The following is a 24,334-nucleotide window of genomic DNA, read 5'->3' as shown; positions in this document are numbered from 1 at the left end:
CCTGCAGTCTGAGAGCAAAGTGCTCTGTTGGGAAAACAGCCAACTATGAGATCTTTAAGGTATGATGGAGCTTGGTCATTAACAGCTTTATATGTGAGGAGAAGAATTTGAAGTTTGCACCGTTGACACCTAACAGTGACCGCTGTCCCTGATTCTGTTTTCAAATTGGTTTATCTCCAGTTTATCGAGTCCTTCATTCTTCCTCTCGTGTCTTAGTCTCTCCTCTCCCCTCAGTTTGGAAGCGAGGCGGAGACACAAGGGGGAGTTGAGGCAATCCTCGTTTAGCAAAATCAGATGTTCTCGCTTCAGATCAATCGGCTGCAACGCCTCTGCATTGTTATGTTGTAACTGTATTTTATGATCCATCTAATGGGCATTAACAACATACATGAGCACTAACAACATTCGATAACATGTCAGGCCCCCTTTAAAAATCATGGATGCTGAAAAGACTTTTGCAAAGGATACTGATGCATCCTCTTCTCCGGTTCTTCTGTCCCACCTCTTTCGCTCCTCCAGGTGCATTTTAGAATCTGAAACATCCTTCGAGATGTTCCACTAAAATCAATTCCCAGGTCGCAGTCAGAAGGTGGGAGGAGAGGGGATGAGATGAGGAGGGAAAGAATAAGAAAAGAGAAAAACCTCTCGACAAAATAATGAAAAGCAAACAGTGCTACAGTGATTCCACGTGCATCCATTTGCCATCGGAAACTCACACTATTGCTCATTCAATCTTTTCTGAATGAGTGAGAAACGTCAACATGGCTGCAGGGTCACATAAAAACTCCTGAATCAGGTCAGAGGGACGCTTTTCAAAGGCTTGTGGTTGCTTCCTGTTACTATCTGGCAGTTTTCATTTGGAAAAAGCACTGCAAACGTAAGCATAACAGAAGCTTATCTTTTTGGACTTTTGTGTAAAATAACAAGATTTCGCTGCACATATCCTCATGATAGTCATCAAGCATGTTTTACTTTAAAGGTCAGCATGTTCCTGAGCCCATGGTAAAATTTTGACTCTAACATACTTCCAGTTATCCTGTAGGGGGGACATATGACAACTCCACAAATTCCAATTCCTTCCTCTAAGACTGCCATAAAGTACCTACATTTTGGTCTTTTTTTCCTTAAGTACGACCCAGTTTTAATGCTCCATATGAGCTCCGATTAGACAGCTAGAAGCTGTAGCTGTAACTGAGTCGAGATGTTTGGTCGATCGGACCTGTGGAAAGGTTTTCTCTCGTTTAATTTAAACATCACACCGTGAAATAATGAAACGATAAAGATCAAGGCCATAACCAACACAACAAATACAGTTTGACCTTTTCACTCCACGGGAACCACAGCGAGGTCCAGAGTGAAGTAAAGAAAATCAGTCTCCGTGATAATCACAGCGTCCACCTCTGAACTGTCCATACTCTTAAAATCTTGTAATGTTTCTCACTTTAATCTTCATGATTTCTCACCCATTAAACCTCAGCTCACAAAGATGCTGGTAGGTCACACGAGAGCAGAAAAGACACGTGTTTTTCAGTGTTTTCTTTTCTTTTGTACAGTTAGAGACATTGAATATTTTGGGGGCAGTTTTAGTCAACGCTCCCAACATATGTAGCAACTTTGCGGCTGTTAGATCCGCCACATATTTTGAATTTTTTCCCCCTCCTTTTGAATCTTTAAAAGTTATGAGATTTTTGTTTGTCTGTACATCATCATTATAACTATCTGGCTGTGGTTTGTTGTTTTAATTTCATGACATTGTGATTCCTAGTGATTAGGCCATTAGAACACCACAGTGGGGAGGCCTCCTCAACCATACACACTACCTCTCCGTCTGCCTGCACAGACTCCAAAGCCGAAACCCACGAACACAAGCTCTCGATGTGCCGGGCTGCAGCAGAGCAGACTGATTTCAGAACATTAATCTGGACTAATATCCTCCACATCTTAGAAATGTTTGTGTCTCGAACCCAAAGTGACAGATATTGTGTGGCGGCGCTTTTATGAGTTTAGATTTTAGGTAGCAGCTGAATTACTTGTACTTTATGCAACGTTTTTGCACCATGTTTTGAAGAGTATTTAAGATGTTACACCAACCGCTCAAAATATGGGAGTTGATCAGGTGCCAAAATCCAGAGCCGCCACATAGTTTCCACATTTTTTTGGTTTAATCAAAGCAGGTGCTTGTGAATTAAAAACAATCTGTGTGGCCAGCAGTTATCATGGAAGGAGTGTTGTTCAGATGGCCTCTTTAGGTGCAAGTATGTTATTGTTGTTATTGATAATCACTTGATCTCGGTTTCATTTTTGTAACATGTGAAAATGGTTCAAAACTGGACTTTTTGAAATATATATACGTATATGAATATAATGCTGTAAAGTGCAGTCATGAATTAAGAGATTTCTCTTTCACATCAATCCAGAATAAAGACAATAAAACCACAGAGAAATTATGTTGGTGTAGATTCTGTCATCCAGGTCATAACCGGCTGGAGGGGAGTGAATGGAGTCGGTGAGGTCATACCAGAGTCCTCAATGTCACATGAGTCAGTGACCCAACCGCTCATTCTGTGGGTCATTTAGGTCATTTTCAGCGGTGAGTTGTTTACCATTGTGTTTGTCAAGGTGTGAACGGTTGTAAAACCGCCTTAGGAAGAGAGTCAAGGCTGCATCGTAAGTGTTGGGTAGGTGATATCTGAGGTTACAACATAAATGACTCCACTCAAACCACCCGTCTATGTCCAGGATGTGTCCTCTAGAGTGTACCCTGTGGATCGGAGAGGCTTGACCTGAGGAGCCGGCTATCCTGTGTCCTGCTGTGCGCTTGTGATGAGGTTTGGTTTAGTCTGTGCACGCTTTACTGCTCTGCATACAACATCGTTCAGTTTGTGTTTGGTTGTTTTGTCCTCCAAGTGAACCCGTCTCTGTCTGAGGGTGTTATTGGGGAAGTTTATCAGACACACGCTACATATGGGAATCCTCAATTACAATATTCTTACGCTGTCTGTTCTTCTTTTACTGTCTGTTGGATGCTGTGTTGTTCTTACAGACTGCTGAACAAACCTGCTTCTTTCATCTTCGTAATATCTCCAAAATTCGTCCATCTCTCTCTTTCTCTGATGCCGAGACTCTCGTCCATGCCTTTGTTTCCTCCAGGCTCGATTACTGCAAATCTCTGTTTGTTGGAATCCACAGAAAACACCTTCAGAAGCTTCAATACATTCAGAACGGTGCAGCCAGGGTTCTATTGAGAGCTCGTAAATCTGACCATATTACACCTATTCTCCATGATCTGCACTGGCTTCTTGTCACTTACAGAATTCAGTACAAAATTGCTCTCATCACCCATCAATGCTTAAACGGAACCTCACCAGATTATCTGAAGGACCTTCTCATTCCACATTCATCCACCAGATCTCTACGATCACAAGACTGCAACCTCCTCCACCTTCCTCGATCCAGATTAAGGACCATGGGAGATCGGGCATTCTCTGTGGCTGTCCCCCATCTCTGGAACTCTCTCCCGGTCTATCTGAGAGCTCCGCAACCACCGGGCGACTTCAAAAGAGGCTTAAAGACTTTTCTTTTTAAGCAAGCCTATTCTGCCGCCACATGATTTTTATGATGTTGATTTTATCCCTGATTTTAGTTGTACTTTGTAGCACTTTGAGATTTTTGCTAATGAAAAGTGCGTTACAAATTTGATTTATTATTATTATTATTATTATTATTAACAAAGGCCCAGTTTGAAGTGCTTCCTTGATGTGTTTTTGTTCCTTTTCTTTTCCACTCAACATTTGGAGGGACATTCCCAGCCCAGATGATTCCAAGTTTATGTTTAATGGGTGGTGTGAGTATAAGAGCCGGTACCAGTGCGGGTCTGTTTGGAGGGTTTCTGTATACCTCAGTGACTTCCATCCTGCTGTGTTTGTCTTTCCCATCCACCCTTGGGAACTTGATGTTGCTGTCCACTAAGTTTATGTGTTTGGTAAGGGCCTCATCTTATTAAGTTGGAGTTTTTGACTCAGGTGTCATCCACATCTCAAACTAAACAACCTTCCCACAAGCACATGGTATGACACAGGAAAGCCAGCTCTTTGACTCCAAGAGTTTTTGGGGTCTGAGGGGGCTTCTTTTGCATCAAATATGCTGCTTTAATGCTGAATTTGAAGAGGTGGACATTCGTTTGACATCTAAATCGCTTTGACATGACTAAAACCACATTTACATTACATTATGTCCATATGTTATTGAAGAAAATAGCAGGGGGCAATTGGAGTCCGATTTCTTGCCAAACCAGAAATCTTCTAACTGAAAGACAACCAGTCTACATCCTGAGCTATAGACGCCCTTTTTTTTCATTAATTACAGGATATATAAAAGCCAGAATCATTATCCACAGTTACTTTTCTGAAATTCTTGGATAGTTTTTCAGATCTTGTCACACTTCTGTAGTTGAAAACAGCATCTCATAGATATAGGATGATAATATAAGACGAACCTGAAATAAAAATAATTAAACATTTACCACTTTAATATGTTCAAATCACTGGTAACTAATCTGGATTAAAACCGATTCTATGGATTTGTGACTTCCTGTTTCACGATTGAATCTGACAAACCGGCAGGTGGCGCCAGCGAGACAAAAGAAAGATCCAGAAACTCTTTTTTTATGCAGCGAAGAAGGAGGAAGACTTCCTGTGTTTCCATGAAGTGAAAATGGCTCAAGGTGCAAAGAAATTTAAACCTCAGCGTCCAGGAGCGGCCAAGAAACACCATCAAAACAAACCGAAAGGGCTTAAGAAAGGAGGTAATGTTTTACCAGTTGTTTTCATACAAGTTTAGTAAAGAAAGAGGAGCGTGAACTGAACAACTTATCAGCTCAAACGTGACTAAACACGTTGCCTTACAGTTGAAATGCGTCAGCCAGATATAAGACTGATACTTATTGTCACTTTTAAACATTTTCTTTTACAACAGTCCATGAAATATGAATTTATTTGTCCCTTTATAACAAAAAGGAAAATACTGTGAGAGAAACATTTATAATGACGACACAGTTGGGTTGATTTTCGACCTGAGTACCGTCAACACCACGTGATTACACAGAAAAGGCACCAGTCAAACTCTGTGTTGAAACTATGATAAGAATGACACCTCTGTAAGTGCCTTCCAACTTGATAATGATTTTATTTGTGTAGAATGATTGTGAGAAGCCATTACATTTCTTGTAAGTTCAGTAACATTGTTTAAATGATATTCTTGTGTTTTTCTTTTGTAAAGGGAGGATTATTGCTCCCAAAAAGGCTCAAGTTGTTGAGCAACAGAAGCTGAAGAAGGTGAGCTCAAGCTTTGATCTTTCAAAAGTTTGCTTGATTGATACCTTGAATCACAGATTTACCTTTTACTCTGCTGTTCTCTGAAGGGTCTTGAGGTCGCCATTAGAAACAAGATTGAGCAGGAGGTGACCCAGAGGGCCAGCTCCAAGCTCCATAAGCCACTGAGTGTGGTTAAAGGGCCGGAGAAAAAAGGAAACCCAGGAGCTGCCCGTCCTGGAACCAGCTCCAAATAAGACCATGCAATATAACAATGGACATTACATAAACCTCCATAGAAGCCGTCACATGACTTTAAACTTTATGTGAAGATTAAAGGACACACAAGAAAACACATTGTTTTTGGAACTCCACTTTGAATAAGGTTCTGTCATCTTGTTCAGCTGGCAAAAAGTTATTTATCCCTAACTGATGCATCCCTGAAACAACCGTGTTAGAGGACACACCCTGTGGTTGTGGAAAAGGTGTTATTCTGTTTCAGAAGGGTCAAATTATTGGTCTGCATCAGGCAAACAAAACCACAGAGATTACATACGACTACAATAATCAGGTAATGGAGATCAGATTTTGACATCCTTAATGGTGATGTGGCATTTTGCTTTAGTCTCTGTGACTTTGCACTAAAAATCTAAATTGAAGCTTTCTTCCTCTTTTTTTTTTTTGTCCTGAATAAAAAAAACAACAAAAGCAGAGGGTCTGACTTTTTGTTTTTTAAACCCATCACATGTACCAACAGAGCAGCTCTGAACGCAGCGGTGAGGCCAAACACTGATTTTAAACAGACTCCTAAAGACTCGTGCAGCACTAACTCTAATAAATTCCACACAATAATCTCTCTTTCATGAGGTATTTATTTAGATATTTCATTTATTTAGTGTCATTCATAGCTTACATGGTTCAGATGTGCAGCGTTGCTACATCTACATTTAAGTGTAATTACTATGAGGGTCCTATGTGACACCAGCATGCAGCAGACCGTGCTTTAGTACACCACTACCTTGTGGTTGGTTTGACTAAACAAGCTGTTAAAATAAGTGATAAAATACAATCAACATGTCAAGCAGAACAGATTCATCAGCACTTATCTCTGAAGCAGATCTCTGGTAATAAACAGCAGGTTTAGAAAGCCTTAATTGCCTCAAATGCAGTGATGAGAGCGAAGGAAACGAGGGAAGGAGTCCTTGGCCATCAGACTGTAGATCCTCTGCTGTGCTTTGTTGAATGTGTCAGTGCACGGAGTGTCCATCACACTGAGGAGAGCCTCGCGGGTCTCAGCATCCAGGTTCACCTGCAGTGGGTAAAACAGAAAATCAGAAGACGTTTTGTTCCTTATCCTCTCACTCATTGATAATTCATAAATATCCCTCAGCCTAAATCTGACCACTGACCTCCAGTGGGGCGTCGGGGTTGATAAACTGGTTGTAGATGCTGATGGCCTTGATCTTCTGCAGATTTGTAGGAGAAACCCTGTATTGCTCACAGGCCAGCCAGAACTCAAGGTTCTCCTCACTGAACTCTGAACGCAGGAAACCTCGAAACGCGAGAAGGCCGCCTGAGGGTGAATCAAATACACAGAAGAGAAAGCCAGAGGAAATGAACTTGAGACTTTTCATGCATGATGAGCCAGTTCAACCCTAAAAGGAACTCCTCCACATGACTCTGACATGGGAAATAAAAGCATGATCTAAACGTTAGCAATGATAAAACCGTTTTATGTGAATACTTTTTCAGCAGGCTGCAATGTGAAAAAATGAAGTTTTTATGGGGAAATTTGAATATATCTTGGTTTTATGGATACAGAATTTACCCCTAAAGTGAAAATTAAAATGTTTGAATGTAGAATATAATAACAAGTCAAGTAGAGAAGACTCAGATGGTGGAATTTGAGTACGATGTTGAGGTACTTTACTTTTTCAATACACTTAAACTTTACACTTCTATTCCTCTACGTCTCAGAGGCAGATTTGCAACATTTTTCTCCTCTACCTCTAGGGGACAACTTTACACCTCTAAAGCAGCAAAATATGACATGCACATCCATGCAGCGGTACCTTTTATCCTCAACACTTAACACACAAAAAAGGGTCTTTTACCACAGAATAGCTGTAGATTTCTTATAATCTTCATTTTTACATTGACTTTTGCCAATAATGGTCTTTGTTAAATAAATGTTTCTGGTTAAATCACATTAGCCATAATCTAAGATTATTAAAAGTGTAATTTACAGTGCGTTATGATAAATATTGTAAAACAGTTTAAAGTAGAGGTTTTTTTAAAGTGTGAGGTGGGCCTACAGGGGAGGCTCGGTGAGAGAATATTACTTTAAAAGGAACAACATTAGGATTGACCATTTAGGGATTTAGTAAATTCAGCAAAAGTGGAAAGGCAGCACTAACGAAGCGTCTTTTTCCAGTTCTTATCTAAGGGGAGGCTTACTGTCTCAGATTTTACATTAAATACAGAAACAATCTTTTTTTTTTTAAACTTACACAGCGTCACTAAAATTTACACTCAAACACAACTTGTATCTGAACAATTCAATATTATTTTACTGCATCTCTGTTAAAAATGCAACCTACATAAATCTTCAGTTACTGGGACAGTACTGTGTTTGATAAGTGCACTTTACTGAGTACATGCTGTAATTTCCCTGAGGAATTACTGTTTAAATTAGGATAAATGTGTCCAAACCTACACTGTGCATTATCTGCACTTTCATGCAATTATGGCAGGATTTGTCTCCTGGCATACCTATAAAAGGGGGATATTTTGACTAAAAAGAAAAGGAGTGGGCCTTTTTCACAGAAGATAATTAGAAAAATAGTAAAAGCGCTGATGTTATTAACAATATTAACAATGTGTCTGCTCTGTTTAAGTCTCCAAATAATTCATGACTGTGACAGTGAGTGACGCCGCAGCTGAGGAAGTTAAACAGAAGTCAGCCTTCCTTTCCCAGTGTGACATCCAAACCTCCCACTGCATCTGCTGTGGAAGTAAAGACTAAAGACTTTTTTAATTGTTTTAAAACTAAATTAAATGTCTTACCTTTGTTGTTTAGGAGAGTTTCCAGGTCCTGAAGAATTTTTCCATCCTGAGTCCTGCGAAGAGACAGAAACGGTCAAAATGCAGCTTTGGATCCACTGATTTATAAGAAACACAAGTTTCAGCTGGTTTACTTTTGTTTGTGGTGGTTCTCAGCCAAGTGGCTTAGCTTCACCCGCATCTCTTTCGCCCTAAAACACAAAAAACATGTAAACTTGCACATGTAATTGACACTTAAAACACAGCAATCTAAGAACAATTCAAACACAGCATCCAAGACAAATACTCACTTCTCCAGACATGAGGAGGGCAGGTGGGAAAGTCCTTTACACATTGCTTAAAAATCAGCAGAGGGAAAACGAACAAACCGAGATGTATTTTATAAGAATAGACAACTTCTATCAGTCCGCCTCCCAATGTGCCGGTCTTATATACAGTCGTCCCCCTGTGTCCTATCTGATCTGTTGATCTGCTGCTGTGAGAGCAGCAGGTGTGACGCTGGGAGCTTGATAGAGATGAAAACAGCTCATTGAGAGGTGGTATACGTGTTCAGAGGCCATGTGGGCCTGTGAACAAAGACACAAAGGAAGTCGGTACATGTGGAAGGAAAATCAAATAAAAAGTCAGCGTGCATGTGTACGTTATTGGTCAGGGTACACTGACCGTCTTAAAAGTCTTTGATGCACAAAACATGGACGAGCCTCTGGAGTTTTATACAAGAGAATGAAGTGATGATGGAGGTGCAGGTGAACTTGCAGCATCATTCATCTGTAGAGAGTCTGAAAGCTGCTGAGTGGATGAGAGTGGGCTTATTGATGATGGATCAGGTGGAGGCCTCTGTAGTTATACCACCACTGTTCCAATAAAGCCAACTCTGTCTTCTAGCTGTAGTTTGGGCCTTGCAGAAGGTTTGAGGGCTGAGACATTGATCAAATCAGATCCAAGATAGATCTTTCCAGTGGTCAGTGCCTCACACTCAGTGAACAAAGCATGCCTTTTGTATTTTACAGTATACTGTTAACATTGCAACTCTGCGGTGGATTTTTTTCTGTGTTTCTCAGCTTTACGACCACTTCAATCAATTACCCATCTCTAGGTTTATAAAAATCACACATGCAGGTAGACAGAAATTTACGATTGAATCAAACAACTTTTATCATTCTATTAAAAATAAATCCTTGCCTGCAGATGCAGCCTTTTAAGGCATCAATGAGATGGTTTTCTCTTATATTCAAACTGGCTATTGGAGTCTATGCTGGATCTATCTTCTTACTTGGTTATCCTGTTGATTTGTATCACTTTTTTTGTCTCCTTGTCGTTGTTCTGCATCATCTTTAGTCATTTTGCATGTATTTCTGGTCTTTTTAGTGGTTGGTTATGGTCTTTTTTCATCATTTTGTGTCTCTAAGTGGTTCGTATGTGTGCTGTATTATTTAATTAATCTGTGTTTGTTTTGGATTTACATTCAAATATGTTTGCATTGCTCTCTTTCCTGGTTCTGTCTCCCTGCAGTCACTACACTTCTTTTTGTTTTTCTTTGTGTGTGTGTGTGTGTGTGTGTGTGTGTGTGTGTGAGAGAGTCTTTGCTGTGGCTTGATGCATCTATTTGTATTATCTTTGCATCATCTTTCTAATTGGTTTCCTCTGTTTCTGGTCTTTTTTATTCTCTTTGTTGTTGTTGTTAGCCACGAGGTGTTTTGGACCCAGACCTTCCGGACTCTTTGGGCTCCTGCATCTGTTATCAGTATGCATGCATTCAAATAACATCTCCTCCAACCTCACAACTTCTTCCCCTTTTTAACAGTTATGCGATGAACACCCGGGGGCCCCCTTTTGTCTTTTGGATGCTGGAGCATCTCTGATATGTATGATACTTGTATCTTATATTCAAGTAGACTAATATGTAGTTCGTCAATAATTCAAGTTAATTTTTCCAAAACTCTTCTTTTCAGACACAAGTAGCCTATTTCTAATAACTTGCTAAATGTCCCGCCTTGAAAGTCTGTATGCAGCTGGCAGGGCCCAATAAGGCAGTGTTGATCGGAGATTTAAGAAGTAGTACATGCAGCCGTACATCGTCCTCCACGGATCTGACGCTCGGTCGCCAGCAGGCTTCAGCAGCGGGCTTCAGCAGCGGGCTTCAGCAGCGGGCTTCAGCAGCGGGCTTCAGCAGCGGGCTTCAGCAGCGGGCTTCAGCAGCGGGCTTCAGCAGCGGGCTTCAGCAGCGGCTGGCGACTGCGTGTTTGTCGCTTCCTGCTTCGTCGACTGAAAATAAACCCACCAAGACGGTGCGACCAGCTGTGAACGTGTTGACCTCCTGAAACCTGCTGGATCCAGAGTGAACTACGCAATCCGTGTCAGACTCAGACCCTGTTTTTGGACAGATTCGGGTCCGGTTTTTGTGAGCTCCGGACCCGCTGGTGTCTCAGTCACGAACATCTGCATCCGACCATGAACGGCGGGTCGGTCCGGAGATAAACCCACTGTGAGTGAGTCACACCAATTTGTCTCGTAGCCTATGTTTTATTATTAGACTATAACAGCGTCCATAACTGTGAGGTGATGAGATTAAACGAGATTATCAGCGTATGGAAGCTCATGTATCCACGACCAGCCTGCGTCAATAAGCACTATGAGTTGAAATGGTACCAATATATCGTTAATAACCAACCAATCATACGTAAAGGCTTCATTCCCCTTTATATTTTGAGAATGAAAGAAACCAAACAGACTTTGAAAAATGGGGTTTTACCAATTGATTTAGATAATAAATTCAAATGAAGAGGAAGAATAGAGAAAAGATTCGAAATACCACAAACCAGAATGTGGGCTGTGACGTAAACTGTCCAAAAGAAGCAAACTTACCACATTCAGTTTAAATTCAGTTCAGTTTTATTTCTGTATCACCAAATCGCAATTCAAAGATACAGTCTAATTCAAGCCAATTATAATCAAACTCGTTGTAATCCAGTCACAATGCAATAAAATGGCATTAATTAAAATCCAAATTCGTCCAAATCATACAAAAGGCAAAAAATCCTCTTCATCATCAAATCAATTCAAATTCCTTTGAGGATTATTGTTAAATTGATACCCTGACTGCATCCCACTGTAATACTCAGCAAGCAAACATTTCATTCTCATCTAACAGTGTCCATTAATAAAGGTGATACACTCAAAAGAGGAAAAAATTTCACGTTTAGAAGTCTTGTTGTTATAATTTGAATAAAAAACAGATTAGTTACATGGTAAAAGTTTCAACCTCACATCTGATGCACCATCAAATCCATAAAATTAGAATGAACCATCACAGATCAGCTCCAAACTCTGACATCTAAGATCTAATCTGTGTTATTCAAGTATGGCGACATCATATAAAACCAAAGGAACTGAACCCCACCTTAAGAGAAAACAGGTGGGGATCTCTCAGTGTCTGGCAAATTTATTAAAGAATCTTATGAAATGAACCATTAAACTTTACAACAAGTCATCTGCAGTCATTTATTGTACATAGGAAACCTTTTTTTCCAGGAGTGGTTTCCCCAACAAATTCAGGCAAAGTTCACGTGTCTATAGTCATGAGGAGATCGCACGAATCTGACCTGCATGTGTCAGATTTTAGTGTACTTTCAAAAGCATCTCCCTATCTCTGCTCGAGTCTACATCAACCGCCTAAAGAAAAACTGTTGGCGGCACTAAGTTGCACTTGTGAGTCTTTTTAGGAACCAAGGAGGTGGAATTTGGCTAAAAATATTTTGTTCAAGTTCCTGTTGCAATAATTTCATCCAATATGACTTCAAGTGTTTAACTGTAGGATGATTATCATATAAATGTGTACCAGCATTTTATGTTTAGGTGTCTGGGCTGTGTCAGGGATAGGTGACCCGTCATGGGACCCCAGCAGACCTGGTTCCCATTGGTGCAGTGCCAGGAAAGTGAACCCCCTCGTCAGGACCAGGACAGAGAGAAGCGTTGGGCTGAACTGTTTGACCAGCTGGACCTCAACAAAGATGGACGCATTGACATCCTGGAACTGCGGGCGGGGCTGGCAGGTCGGGGGCTCTCCAGAGGCTCCTTGGAAAGGGTAAGACGGCAGGTCACCTCAGTCACTTCACCTGTTTGTATGCAACGCAGTTCAATCTGTGGTGTACGATAGATATTAATTGTCTAACATTAACACTAGAAGGGGTTTGAAAGCATCACGACTTAGCGAATTCAGAGATCCTCAACCTGGGTTTCATAAAATCATTTTTGGGGTTTTCCAGATGATTGTGGGGAAAAGATAAAATCATATAAAAATAACCTATTTTACTCTGGGTTAAACATTAAATCACCTTTGTATGATATGATTAGCATTCATTTGTATTTTTGTGAGCATCAAATGGTGCATGCATGTTTCCGTGCTGCAGTACTCAAAAGAGACTCAAAAAAAGTTCATGGACGGCTGATCTAGATAAGCAGATACAGCTCTGGTACAGCTCTATTCTACTACATAACCGAGGATCGTTGACCAACTACCTGGAGCTGTATCTGTGCAATATCTAGAGGGAGAATATACTCCAAAATAAAGAATTACCCTGGGTGTGTCAGGTTACTCATCAGGGCTGGTCTTTGTACTCAACAGTTAGGGTGTTTTTGAGGTTCTCTTCACCTTATAGAGGCTGTCTGTAAGAAGAGCGACGGTCTTTAACTCTAACTTTAATTCCTGTGGTTTAACCTTCCATACTCATGCCTTTGTGAGTGAGTTTTGTTTATAAAGCACAGCACCCTCTCCTCTCCTAACCTCTTCACTCTCAGTGCGTCTTTTCCCCTTTCTTCTTTAATTAAAACCTCCCGAGTTCTTCTGCTCTGCAGTTCGGGTTCTTGGCTGTTTATGCAATAGTAAAGAACACCAGCAGCATGACGTTGTATTGTGAATACACACAGACTGTCTCACTCCTCCCTTCTGTTTGGTAAAAGGTGTTTGGGGCACCGTTTCTGCTTTTCTTCCGTCTCTGTTTGTTCGAAAATGTAACATGATGTAAATAGACAGTCAGAGGTCCATCTGCAGACATTATATTTTAGACTTTATGTTACGATAAGAGTTGTTGTGTATGTGTGTGTGTCTGTGTATATGTGTGCTTTTGCACATGCAAAGGGCAGCATGCTGTCTATTTTGGTAGAAGGAGGCAACCTTTGTAAGCTGAGAGGGCTAACCTTTCCCTGTGTCTTCCTCTTGGTCTCTTTTCACATATGATAATTGTCCAAAGTGTTTTCTTCTTCGATAGTATTTGTTGTAGTTTTGTAGCCATAATCCATTTGTTTTGGATAATATTACAGATATGGGACTGGCTCACACTTGAAAACTTCGAAAAATTAATTCTCATAAATAACTATCACAAATGCAGCAGTTATCAGTGGGTCGGTTCATGTAAAACATGCTTTTATAGTAGTGTAATAACACCTAGTAATGTATATCTGTGAAGACAATTGCTTCACGTTAACACAAAGTTAACAGTCCTCATCCACATCAGATGGAAGGGCTGATATTGACTTTAAGACTGCAGAGACCATAAAGTATTTGTTGAGCTTGTTTACAACCTGCTTGCTAACCTACTGTATGTGTTTGGTCCCTGACCCAACGTGCCTTTCCTGTTTGTGCTGGCTGCCAGATGGTGAAGGCCGGGGACACCAACCAGGATGGAGTGCTGGACTTTGAGGAGTTCATCCAGTATCTTCGTGACCATGAAAAACAGCTTAGACTCATGTTTCGCCGCCTGGACAGGAACAATGACGGTCTGTGGCAGCTCACAGGCGACAGCTGAAAGAATAATTAATGGCACTGCTGTTTCAAAGCGTTTGTTTCCTCCAACACATATTTTCTCTGTTGCTGACTGAGAGTGACCTGTGTGTGTTTATAGGTCAGATAGATGCAGCAGAGATTCAGGACTGTCTCAACTCCATCGGTGTGAACATTAGCAAGGAGGATGCCACCAGGATTTTGCGAAGGTCTGTTTTTGCATGTTCATCGCATGTACCCCTCCCACCCATAGGTCCCTGTACCAAAACAAGTACATTTCTATTGATATAATCAACAAACCCGTTTTAGAAGCTTCATCCAGTTATTAGCTGCAGTCGAGAACCCTAAATGCTTCAGTTTCAAAAACACAAGGGTCACTGGTTTATTGTTATAAAGACGTTATTTCTTCATTATTTATATTCAAAGGTTTTTTAAATCTCATTCTAGAGATAAAAAACTGAACTTATCCACTGAGTCCAAGGTTGTTTAATTTTCTGTTATAGTTGTAGAGCTGTTACTAATTTGGTGATGTATTTGATGCATGTATTTGATGCAAGTTGAATATAAAAGCTCAGACTTTAAGTTATTAAAAAGTGACTTAGAAGATAATTAATACTGAAAATGAGTCTGTTCCAGCTTACTGTTTCTGGCTATGAAGAAACACAAGCACATGTTAAGGTGGATAAACACATGCAGGTGCGTAATGTGGCTGGTGGAGGTTGACAGGTGTTGGGATGGAGCTCTGAAAGGCTCCAAGAGTTCTTTTTACAATGTTTCTCCTCACATTTCCACTTTGATCGTTATGTAATGTAACCTGCATTACCTTTATGGTCAGGAATGAGTTTTTAACACATTAACTTATGTTGGTGCTGAAACAGGTGAACCACGTTTCGCTGCTGAGACATTCAAACATGTTTAGGAGCTAATTCAACCCTCATCCTATATCCGAGTGTGTGTAATGATTCTGCTTTCTGTGAAGTATGGACAAGGACGGCACCATGACCATTGACTGGCATGAGTGGCGAGACTACTTCCTGTTTAACCCTCTCACGAACATGGAGGACGTGGCCCGCTTCTGGAAGCGTTCAATGGTGAGGTCTCACACGAACAAGAGCAGTTTAGCGTATCTCTGGATTGGTCAAGCGTAAGTTAAGTGCTCTTCCAGTTGACTATAGTGTACAGTAAAAACAAAATGCAGTCAAAGTCCAATTACTGACGTTCTCAATACGTCCTGCTCCTCATATTTTGTGCTTACCGTGGCTTCAGTAGATGTTGGATACAGGCGAGCAGCTGACAGTCCCAGATGATTTTTCAGAAGAGGAGAAGAAGTCTGGCTACGTGTGGCGGCAGCTGATGGCTGGAGCCATAGCTGGATGCGTGTCACGGACTGGGACCGCACCCTTGGACCGTCTCAAGGTCTTCCGACAGGTCAGTTTGTGACCAGTATCTGGAGTCAGAAATTTATATAGGGGTGGCCAGGCTGAGACCATCGCTTACATTGGGATGTGACAGAAAGTTTGGCCTCGTTATTGTTTTTCTGACTCATCACTGTAGTATTCATACATGGTATTTATTTATTTATTTCAGTGAGTTTTTATTGGAATATGTAGGCATGTAGAAGGAGACCATGTTTATTTAACCCTCAATTGATTAAAGTAAATTAGACATTTTACATTTAAACTACAAATAGAACTAAACACAAGAATAATTCAACTCAGTTTTTATGATCTAATTGTCTCTTAATCCATGAATTTTAGCTGGTTTACTTCTTGGTGGAAAAGCTTTATTTTAAAGAAATTTTCATTCTAGTCTCTAATTCACTATTTTTACTTAATTTATATATTTGTTTTACAATGTGGTTTATCTGTTTATTTATTTATTTTAATTCACTTTAATTTAATTATTAGTATTGTTTCTAATGCTTCTTTTTATTGTTTCCACTGGTTTTAAGAATAATAATAATACATTTTATTTAAAAAGCGCTTTTCTAAATACTCTTCTAAATTAGACTGAGGTTAAATATTTAAAGAGACACTGTGTAATATATTAAGTCATTTATTAGCTCAAATCAACATATTCATTCATTTATTAGTCCTCATTGGTGTAAAATTATCTCTGTCAACAATCTCACTTATCCTCCTGAGTGAAGAATAACTTGTCTGTATCTACATAGAGCGGGCAAGCTCTATGGGGCTGCCATGTCCTTCCGGTCTATGAAAAACGACGAAGTGCCGAGAGGGATATAAAGCACTTCGAATCGCGTTTTCCCCAACGCCAGGCCTGCAAGCGGAAATTACGTCATTTTGACGTCACGTTTGCACGCAGGTATAAACAGAGCCAGTCTACGCCATTAGACATTCTCTGGTATAAACCAGCCTGAACGGCCTGCACCTTTTGTTCGCAATGGAAGACCATAGTTATGCCACGCCACAGGAGAAGGGATCCTCGTCGCCGAAAAAGAGAATCTTGACACATACCGCCTGCCGTAGTTCAACAAGTTGCAACGCACATTTGAAAACGCGAGGCGCTACAGAGCAAATTCATTCGACTTTGGAAAATAAAATTGCACCACTAGATGGGGGAAGAAATTACAAAGTGTCCCTTTAAAGCAATTTTAAAAGGGTTAGGTTTCAGCTGTGTTGTTCATAAAGCTAATAGTGTAACATTAAATTAGCGTTGAAAATGCTATAATAATAAAGTCTGAAAGATTTAATGATAAAACAGGAGTTTCTAGGTGCAACTCTGGCTCTATGAGAACACGAGTAGTCCCCTGAAGGACTTCACTACTGGTTATTTGAGGTTGTCAGGATGATGTTGGCATTCTCAGTGTGTTACTCTCTGTACATGAAAGCTCTTAAAGTTTGATCTGTGGATTTATGTGTCATGGACTTTCAGTGAGCTGTAAATTTACTTTCTCTGCTCTGACAGGTACACGGCTCCTCGGATTTTAAAGGGACCGTGTTCGGTGGTTTCCAGTTCATGCTGAAAGAGGGAGGACTGTGGTCGCTGTGGAGGGGCAACGGAATCAATGTCCTGAAAATTGCCCCAGAAACTGCGATCAAGTTCACAGCGTATGAACAGGTGGAGCCTTTTAAAACACAAGTGCATCTCTGACCTCTCGTTGTCTCCTTTCCCCTTAATCTCAATAAGCTTTTAGCATCTGTTTTCAATTGTATTGTTATTATCATTTGAACTTTTTCTCTCCAAATCATTGGCCGATCACTTGGACAGTCAAACACATAATTAGCCCAAAAGAAATATACTTATTTTCTTAATCAGATGGACAATACCACTCTCTTTTCCATATGCTGAATGTAAAGCTAATTTTCAGCTGCAGATTTAGTATTTGCAGCGCCTCTGGACTTTAAAAGTCAACAGTAAGATCTTAAAATGTGCTCTAAACTGGAAGCCTTTTCTCTTGGGACACTTTTCTCATGGTTCTTTCAGGACAATCTTGAGACAAGTGAAGAGGTTGTTTCAATGATTGAGACGTGAGAATATAAAGGCTTATGAAATTATCTAATTTTCCTTAAAAACTTAAAGGAGAATTCCGGCATTTTTACAAACATATCCCATCTGTTGGAGACCCAGGAAAGTTGGCCAAAGGGAAAAACGCGAGAAATTTTCATGCCCGCTGCGCAAAGTTGTCCGATTGCGCTGATTTCCATGAAAGCGGGCTCTATCGGGCAAGCTTTTAACCTTTCCTGAGGCTCTTAACGTGTATCAAAATACTTTTTACCGAATTGGCCGTGGTGTTCAGTAGCAATACAATTCAACCCAGGGGCTAACCATACCATTAGCTAGCACAGACATTATACATTTTGAGATTTCAAAAACAGCGCACTTACCTTTCTCAGCTTCCGTGTTCCACAGGCGTGCGCACAAATTAATCGATCGCCGAAGTCATACACTATAGTATTCCAAAGTACTGTCTTCCTCTGTGGTCAGTGCAATACAATGTCCACATCTGCACCACCATGTCTCCCCAATGCGTGACCTAGCAGCAGCTCCCGTTTCTGGATCATCGTTTTGAGCCATCCTCGCTGCATCTTGTGCCAACAACTCTTCATCAGTGTATTCTGGTTCAAAAAGATAACCCCGACCATCTTTTTGTCCACCAAAAACGACCCTCGGGAACCGAACTACACATTGCCATGTTTGTTATTGTTTCCTATCGAACAACTGACTCGTTTCAACACCCATATTCGCCGTGATGTCATGACGTGTCACATGACTGCTGGAAGGAGCGCACCTTCGCCCATTATTCAGCTGCGGGAGATGAGAACCCTCGGGATTTTATTGGAAGCAATTTCGAGATGGATAGTTCGTCAGATTCTGATGTTGGAATGGAAGAGTTTGACGAGTTTGATGGTCGGGGTTATCTTTTTGAACCAGAATACACTGATGAAGAGTTGTTGGCACAAGATGCAGCGAGGATGGCTCAAAACGATGATCCAGAAACGGGAGCTGCTGCTAGGTCACGCATTGGGGAGACATGGTGGTGCAGATGTGGACATTGTATTGCACTGACCACAGAGGAAGACAGTACTTTGGAATACTATAGTGTATGACTTCGGCGATCGATTAATTTGTGCGCACGCCTGTGGAACACGGAAGCTGAGAAAGGTAAGTGCACTGTTTTTGAAATCTCAAAATGTATAATGTCTGTGCTAGCTAATGGTATGGTTAGCCCCTGGGTTGAATTGTATTGCTACTGAACACCACGGCCAATTCGGTAAAAAGTATTTTGATACACGTTAAGAGCCTCAGGAAAGGTTAAAAGCTTGCCCGATAGAGCCCGCTTTCATGGAAATCAGCGCAATCGGACAACTTTGTGCAGCGGGCATGAAAATTTCTTGCGTTTTTCCCTTTGGCCAACTTTCCTGGGTCTCCAACAGATGGGATATGTTTGTAAAAATGCCGGAATTCTCCTTTAAGAGAGATACATATCTGACATCTGCACTTCAGCTATTGATAAATCCATTTACCTGATTTGAACCATTTGTCATTTGTCGAGAATCATCTTTTCCTCTTTTTTTTATTTTTGCCTTACGACTCTCCATAGATCAAGAGTAAGATGCGTGGCAGCAATGAAACAAGAACTCTGGGGGTTCATGAGAGGTTTCTTGCCGGCTCTTTGGCTGGAGCCACAGCTCAGACTGCCATCTATCCAATGGAGGTAATATCAGGGTAATTTACAGGATTATTATTATCATTATTATGGGTTTCTGGGATTTCATGCAAATGTGCTTTTCTTTCCCTTCAGGTGTTGAAGACCCGACTCACACTGAGAAAAACTGGACAATACTCAGGAATAGCAGACTGTGCCAAACAGATCCTACTGCGGGAAGGTCTCACAGCCTTCTACAAGGGCTACATACCCAACCTGCTGAGTATTGTCCCTTACGCTGGCATCGACCTGGCTGTTTATGAGGTAAATGAGACACAGAAAAACATGCAGCTCTCCATGTGGTGCATATCTTCCCACCGTTTACCCTCTACTCACTCTATTGTTCCACAGACTCTGAAGTTTGCATGGCTGAACAGGAACAGAGGCTTGGCCGACCCAGGGGTGATGGTGTTGGTCGGATGTGGTGCTGCTTCCAGCACTTGTGGGCAGCTGGCAAGTTACCCACTGGCGCTGATCCGCACACGAATGCAAGCACAAGGTCAGGATGACTGCGCTCATACCAACACATACGAATGCATGACACATTAAAGAAGGATGTTGAGCCTCCAGGAATAGACCCGAGCAGCGTTCTTCCCCTGATCTGAAGGTTTGAGGACAGTCGTAGAATCATACAAATACGTTACACCACTATCTCCCGTAGATGTTAAAGTGAATTGAGATTTATGGTGGCTGTGAAGGCTGCAGTGTGTGATTTATATTATTGTTCTACCCAGCCATTTTCCACTAATTTGTCACTGCCAAACTATGAATAAAGGACTATCATATTTAGCAACACTGAATGTATACTTGAGCTATCAGTCACGGTAATTTCAGGGCTGAAGGTTTCTTTTACTCATTTTGCCAAACTCAGACCCTGAGTTTGCAGTTTATCAAATGGATATGCTTAAAGTGCAGATTCTCAGCATCAGTTGGACGGCAATTACACCCAAACTGGAGGAAGGGTTTAGAAATTGCAGCTGTCTTTCAGTGCCCCAAATGTTAATGGATTGTTCACTCCAAAGTGGTATCATGGTCAATTTGGGGCTCTTCCTTTATTAATTAAGGCCAAAGGGTCATAGTTGATTGTGATATCTTTATTTGGAAGTTGTTGCTTTGAACTCACAACATCCAGTCAAAGAAGCTCTCAGTCCAAGCGAAACAAAACATCTTTAAGCTGCTAAAACAAAACAAATTCATCGGAGAATTGACCAAAAAACATCTTTGGACAGGTGAAAGTAAGACCAGACCAGAATGTAATTAAATAAAAAAGTCTAGAGCAGGCTTAAAGTCTCATGATCTGAAGCAGTGGGATGGGCTGGCATCGGTTCATTAGTGTTTATTGATTATGTGACAGAGGACAGAAGGAGCTGGATGAAGTCTGGAGTGTTAAGGCCAAACGAAGCTTTGGTGATGTGTATAGTTCCAGACTTCAGACAGTCATTGTCTTGCAAAGGATTCTTGACAAGCTATTTAGAAATTAGTTTTTAAATTCAATAACACTTTATCAATCCCAGTCATAAAAAAAGTGCTCCTCAAATTAAAGAGCTGTAATCCCTAATCACTGTAAGTGTTTAACTGTAACTTGAGTAAGCTTTCATTAGCTAGAATAACATTTTTCAAAAATCCTGTCAGTGTCTAAATACTGTCAGTCTGCTTATGGCAAAGCAACAGTCAGTTGAGTGTTTACTACATTAAGAAATTATTTTTTTGTTCCCATCAGACTCAGTGAAAGGAGCTCCCAAACTCTCCATGTTGTCCTTGCTTCGCAACGTTGTGACCCAGGAAGGCATCGCTGGACTTTATCGAGGAATTTCCCCCAACTTGCTGAAAATCGTCCCAGCCGTGAGCGTGTCCTACGTCGTCTACGAATACACCAGGATAATGCTGGGAGTGGAGATTGAGGGTAGGAAGGGAGCGCAAGGGAAGGGATAGTCAAACGGAGAGACGGTTTGTGGTGGGTCTTTTCTGCAAGCACGTGCAGATCTGTTGTCACTGCATGAGGAAATGTGCTTCGACTGTGGATGGTCCTGAGACTCAGGATGAAGATAACAGAATAAGAGAAAAACAACACATGAATGTTGTATTTTATAACACATAACCGGCCTCCACTTGAACTGACAGCTGCTGGAAACAGTTTCCAGAGTGTTTTATTGCATTTTAATGCACGTCAGCACTTATGTGGAAGCTAACCAACAAGCACCTTGCATCAAGATTTGCATGAACTTGCCAGAAAACAAGTTAAAACTGGAAGCCAACTTACATTCCTTCAGCATTATTTTCTCTACCAGGTGGTATATAGAGAAGACGGAGGGCTGAGAGTGAGAGGAACCTGTGGGTGAAGTTACAAACTCAGGACGTTAATAGACATGTCTTAAACAAATTCTACAAGCAATAAACTACAATAACAACCGGCAGTCACTGAAATCATTGCGTGGAGCAAACGGAGGATGATGAAAACAGGAGAAGACACACTAAACTGGCTCCCTACTGGAAGTATTACTACTGAATAAAGCCCACGCAAAGACTTTGAGTTTTACACAGGAGAACCTGCCAAAAAGCCATGATAAGAAGAACAAAGGGTTCGGGTATCCTTTGCGTGTGTCATGAGTGTTAATAGGCAGAGAAATGTGTGCGTGTTGTTTCAGTATTTTCATAAACATTTGTAATGGAGAATTAACTCTCTGTCATGATGACAGAATAAGAAATTATATTTAATTCTGGTGGCTATTTTCATGTGCAAAGAATTTTTGATGATAAATTATGTGACACATGTTGCGACCAATCAAATGAAAGCACTAATAAGACTTTTTCCCCTTAAGTGGCTCTGGCTCTGCAGAATATATCTCAAGTAAATATTTGAAATACAGTTTATACTGTAAAAAAGAGGCATTTTTTTTGTATTTAAAAAAAAAAAAAGATAATTTCCTACAATAGTCCTCAATAGAATGAGACCACAATTTTAGTTGGAATTAATACTCTTTGGATTAAAAACTGTGATATCAGGTTAATTGTTTGAGTGAAATGTTGGAACATTTCAATTACAATTTTGTCATTTTGGTCTTCAAAGATTTTCACCAGGTCAAATGTACGTTTCCTTTTAAGATTAATTTATTCTCTTTCCTGTACGTATGTTTGTTTCCTTTGATTTTCAGCTTACAAGATGACAATGAGCAAGAAAAAACTAAATCGACTCTGTTGCTCATTGATTCGCTGCCGGCTCTTTTGAATTTACCTGAATTAATCGTGATGATTACAAGGAAATAGCAGATTAACAGAAAACAATAAGATGAGGATATGTTGATAATTTAATTCTTACTGCTGCTACTGCAGCCATTAAACCATTACACAGCTAGCTTTTTACAGTTTATATTGTTCGCTTTTTAACTTTTTATCACAAATATAGTGGCAAACATATTAACACTGTAGCCTTTTTCAATCATGGGTTCTACCTTATTGGCATGAAAAAGACATCTTTGTTAATTCACACCTATCAGTTGTATTTTTATATTACACCAACGCTCCAACCAAAGCACTGGGGCAGTTTTGATGGGACATCCCCTTTAGTGGGAGTAACACTTTAATGTCTTCAATGAGACAAAAACAAAAGAAACCTATTTATATATACTTATATTTATCTACTACTTCTGTGTCCATTTATTGTGATATTGATTAGAATCAGTGCTTTGTTTCACAAATTTTTGGAGAGACCCTTTATGGTAAAAGTATGACACAGCATATATTTTCTTTTAGCATTACGTATCTATAACATGTGATAGTGATGGCTCAGGAATAAGTTGCAGTATAGTCACTGAAAATTGTGTTGTTCCATATGATAGAGCAGGACATCCATCTGTTATCTTCAGCGTATCCGGGGTAACAGGTCTGCAAAGGCAACAAGTCCTGCCGGGAAACCCAGACATCCCTCTCCCCAACGACACTCTCCAGCTCCTCCTGGGGGCGTTTCTATGCCAGACGGGATATGAAATCCCTCCAGCATGTTCTGGGTCCGCCCCGGGGCCTCCTCCCAGTTGGACGTGCCTGAAAAACCTCCAAAGGGAGCCGACCAAGAGGCATCCTGATCAGATGCCGGAGCCAAGTCAGCTGGACCACGTAGAGCAGGACATCAAGGGGTTAATTTGCCTTATCTACCCAGTGGTTCGGACCTGAAAGCCCCAGGCTGTTTAAGTTCTGTGTGCTTTTTGCCAAAATGAGATTGGGATTTTTTGCATTTCTTTGAGCATATTTGAGAAATGAAGTAGCGAGCAACAAAATTATACTAATTTTCTTCTAAGAGACATCCTGCAAAATCACTCAATAAAGCATTGAAACAAACATTTAAACTGAAAACGATAAATGACTGAGCTCTACTGTTAAGGCATCTAAGGTGAAAGGTGACCAAACTGTGGTTACTATCATTAATGTGTCAAGTTTAAATATTAACTCTTCACAGATAATGTAATCATGGTATATCAAGACCCATATAGAAGACAGATTTTGGTCTAATCTGGGCCACTTATAGCTCAGTTATGGTCCACATTTTGGCCAAACATTATTTGCTAAGTGAGTGATTGTCAAATAATTAAAAAGGACAGAATACATTCACTTTGCTTTATTGCTTTATCCTTATGTGTATTGGTTGTACAATTGTCTTTCTTTTCTCTTAGTCCTCTTGAGGTTTTGCTTCAACGGCATTTCATTGTACACGTAATATATCTTAAAGATATCTTATCTTTTCGAGTAAAGAACTCAACACGATGAAACATTAGATTCATTATCTTTCATTCATCAGATCCACATTATTGTGGAGTTCAAACATAAAATTTAAAATGTTCAAAATGAATTAGTTCCTTTGTAAAATGAGGTTTTGGATAATAAATAGCTTCACGCAAGCGATTTAAAACTGATTTATTTTTAGGCCTTTTTTCCAACCATTTGATCCGTGTTTTAGCCACAAGGAGGCGATATTTTGTGTTGAAACGGCGGACAATAACAATAAAGATGGTAAAGAAGAAG

The 24,334-nt window shown here is 40.4% G+C and overlaps 3 protein-coding genes across 8 annotated transcripts; 2 read left to right on the top strand and 1 right to left on the bottom strand.

Annotated features, from left to right (window-relative positions):
* Window positions 1-4,660: 4,660 nt before the first annotated feature.
* On the top strand, window positions 4,661-6,020 carry c4h19orf53 (chromosome 4 C19orf53 homolog). Its single transcript, XM_075463601.1, has 3 exons — window positions 4,661-4,804; window positions 5,278-5,333; window positions 5,420-6,020. The coding sequence occupies exons 1-3, from the start codon at window positions 4,714-4,716 to the stop codon at window positions 5,564-5,566; spliced, it is 294 nt and encodes a 97-aa protein (XP_075319716.1). The 5' UTR covers window positions 4,661-4,713; the 3' UTR covers window positions 5,567-6,020.
* Window positions 6,021-6,163: 143 nt separating this feature from the next.
* Window positions 6,164-9,876, bottom strand: LOC142378748 (regulator of G-protein signaling 5). Of its 2 annotated transcripts, XM_075463600.1 has the most exons (6): window positions 9,036-9,876; window positions 8,663-8,938; window positions 8,507-8,563; window positions 8,376-8,428; window positions 6,719-6,882; window positions 6,164-6,618 (listed from the first exon to the last, which is right to left on the bottom strand). In XM_075463600.1, exons 2-6 carry the CDS (start codon window positions 8,704-8,706, stop codon window positions 6,469-6,471), a joined length of 468 nt encoding a protein of 155 aa, XP_075319715.1. In that variant the 5' UTR covers window positions 8,707-8,938; window positions 9,036-9,876; the 3' UTR covers window positions 6,164-6,468. The 2 variants fall into 2 exon arrangements, with proteins under 2 accessions (XP_075319715.1, XP_075319714.1); XM_075463599.1 differs by having other exon boundaries at window positions 8,663-9,876.
* A 538-nt stretch (window positions 9,877-10,414) lies between these two features.
* LOC142378745 (mitochondrial adenyl nucleotide antiporter SLC25A23-like) lies at window positions 10,415-24,075 on the top strand. 5 transcript variants are annotated; one of them, XM_075463596.1, is made up of 12 exons: window positions 10,416-10,857; window positions 12,246-12,456; window positions 14,024-14,147; window positions 14,273-14,360; window positions 15,131-15,242; window positions 15,421-15,579; window positions 17,080-17,232; window positions 19,217-19,330; window positions 19,418-19,585; window positions 19,673-19,820; window positions 21,042-21,224; window positions 21,610-24,069. In XM_075463596.1, exons 2-12 carry the CDS (start codon window positions 12,262-12,264, stop codon window positions 21,618-21,620), a joined length of 1,455 nt encoding a protein of 484 aa, XP_075319711.1. In that variant the 5' UTR covers window positions 10,416-10,857; window positions 12,246-12,261; the 3' UTR covers window positions 21,621-24,069. The 5 variants fall into 5 exon arrangements, with proteins under 5 accessions (XP_075319710.1, XP_075319709.1, XP_075319711.1 ...); XM_075463595.1 differs by having other exon boundaries at window positions 10,415-10,857; window positions 12,228-12,456; window positions 21,042-24,071; XM_075463594.1 differs by having other exon boundaries at window positions 10,415-10,861; window positions 21,042-24,071.
* Window positions 24,076-24,334: the final 259 nt, after the last annotated feature.

This window comes from Odontesthes bonariensis, chromosome 4, assembly GCF_027942865.1.
Source record: "Odontesthes bonariensis isolate fOdoBon6 chromosome 4, fOdoBon6.hap1, whole genome shotgun sequence".
Classification (NCBI taxonomy): domain Eukaryota; kingdom Metazoa; phylum Chordata; class Actinopteri; order Atheriniformes; family Atherinopsidae; genus Odontesthes; species Odontesthes bonariensis.
Note: the sequence above shows the minus strand (reverse complement) of the source record. Positions and strands in the feature narration are given on the sequence as shown.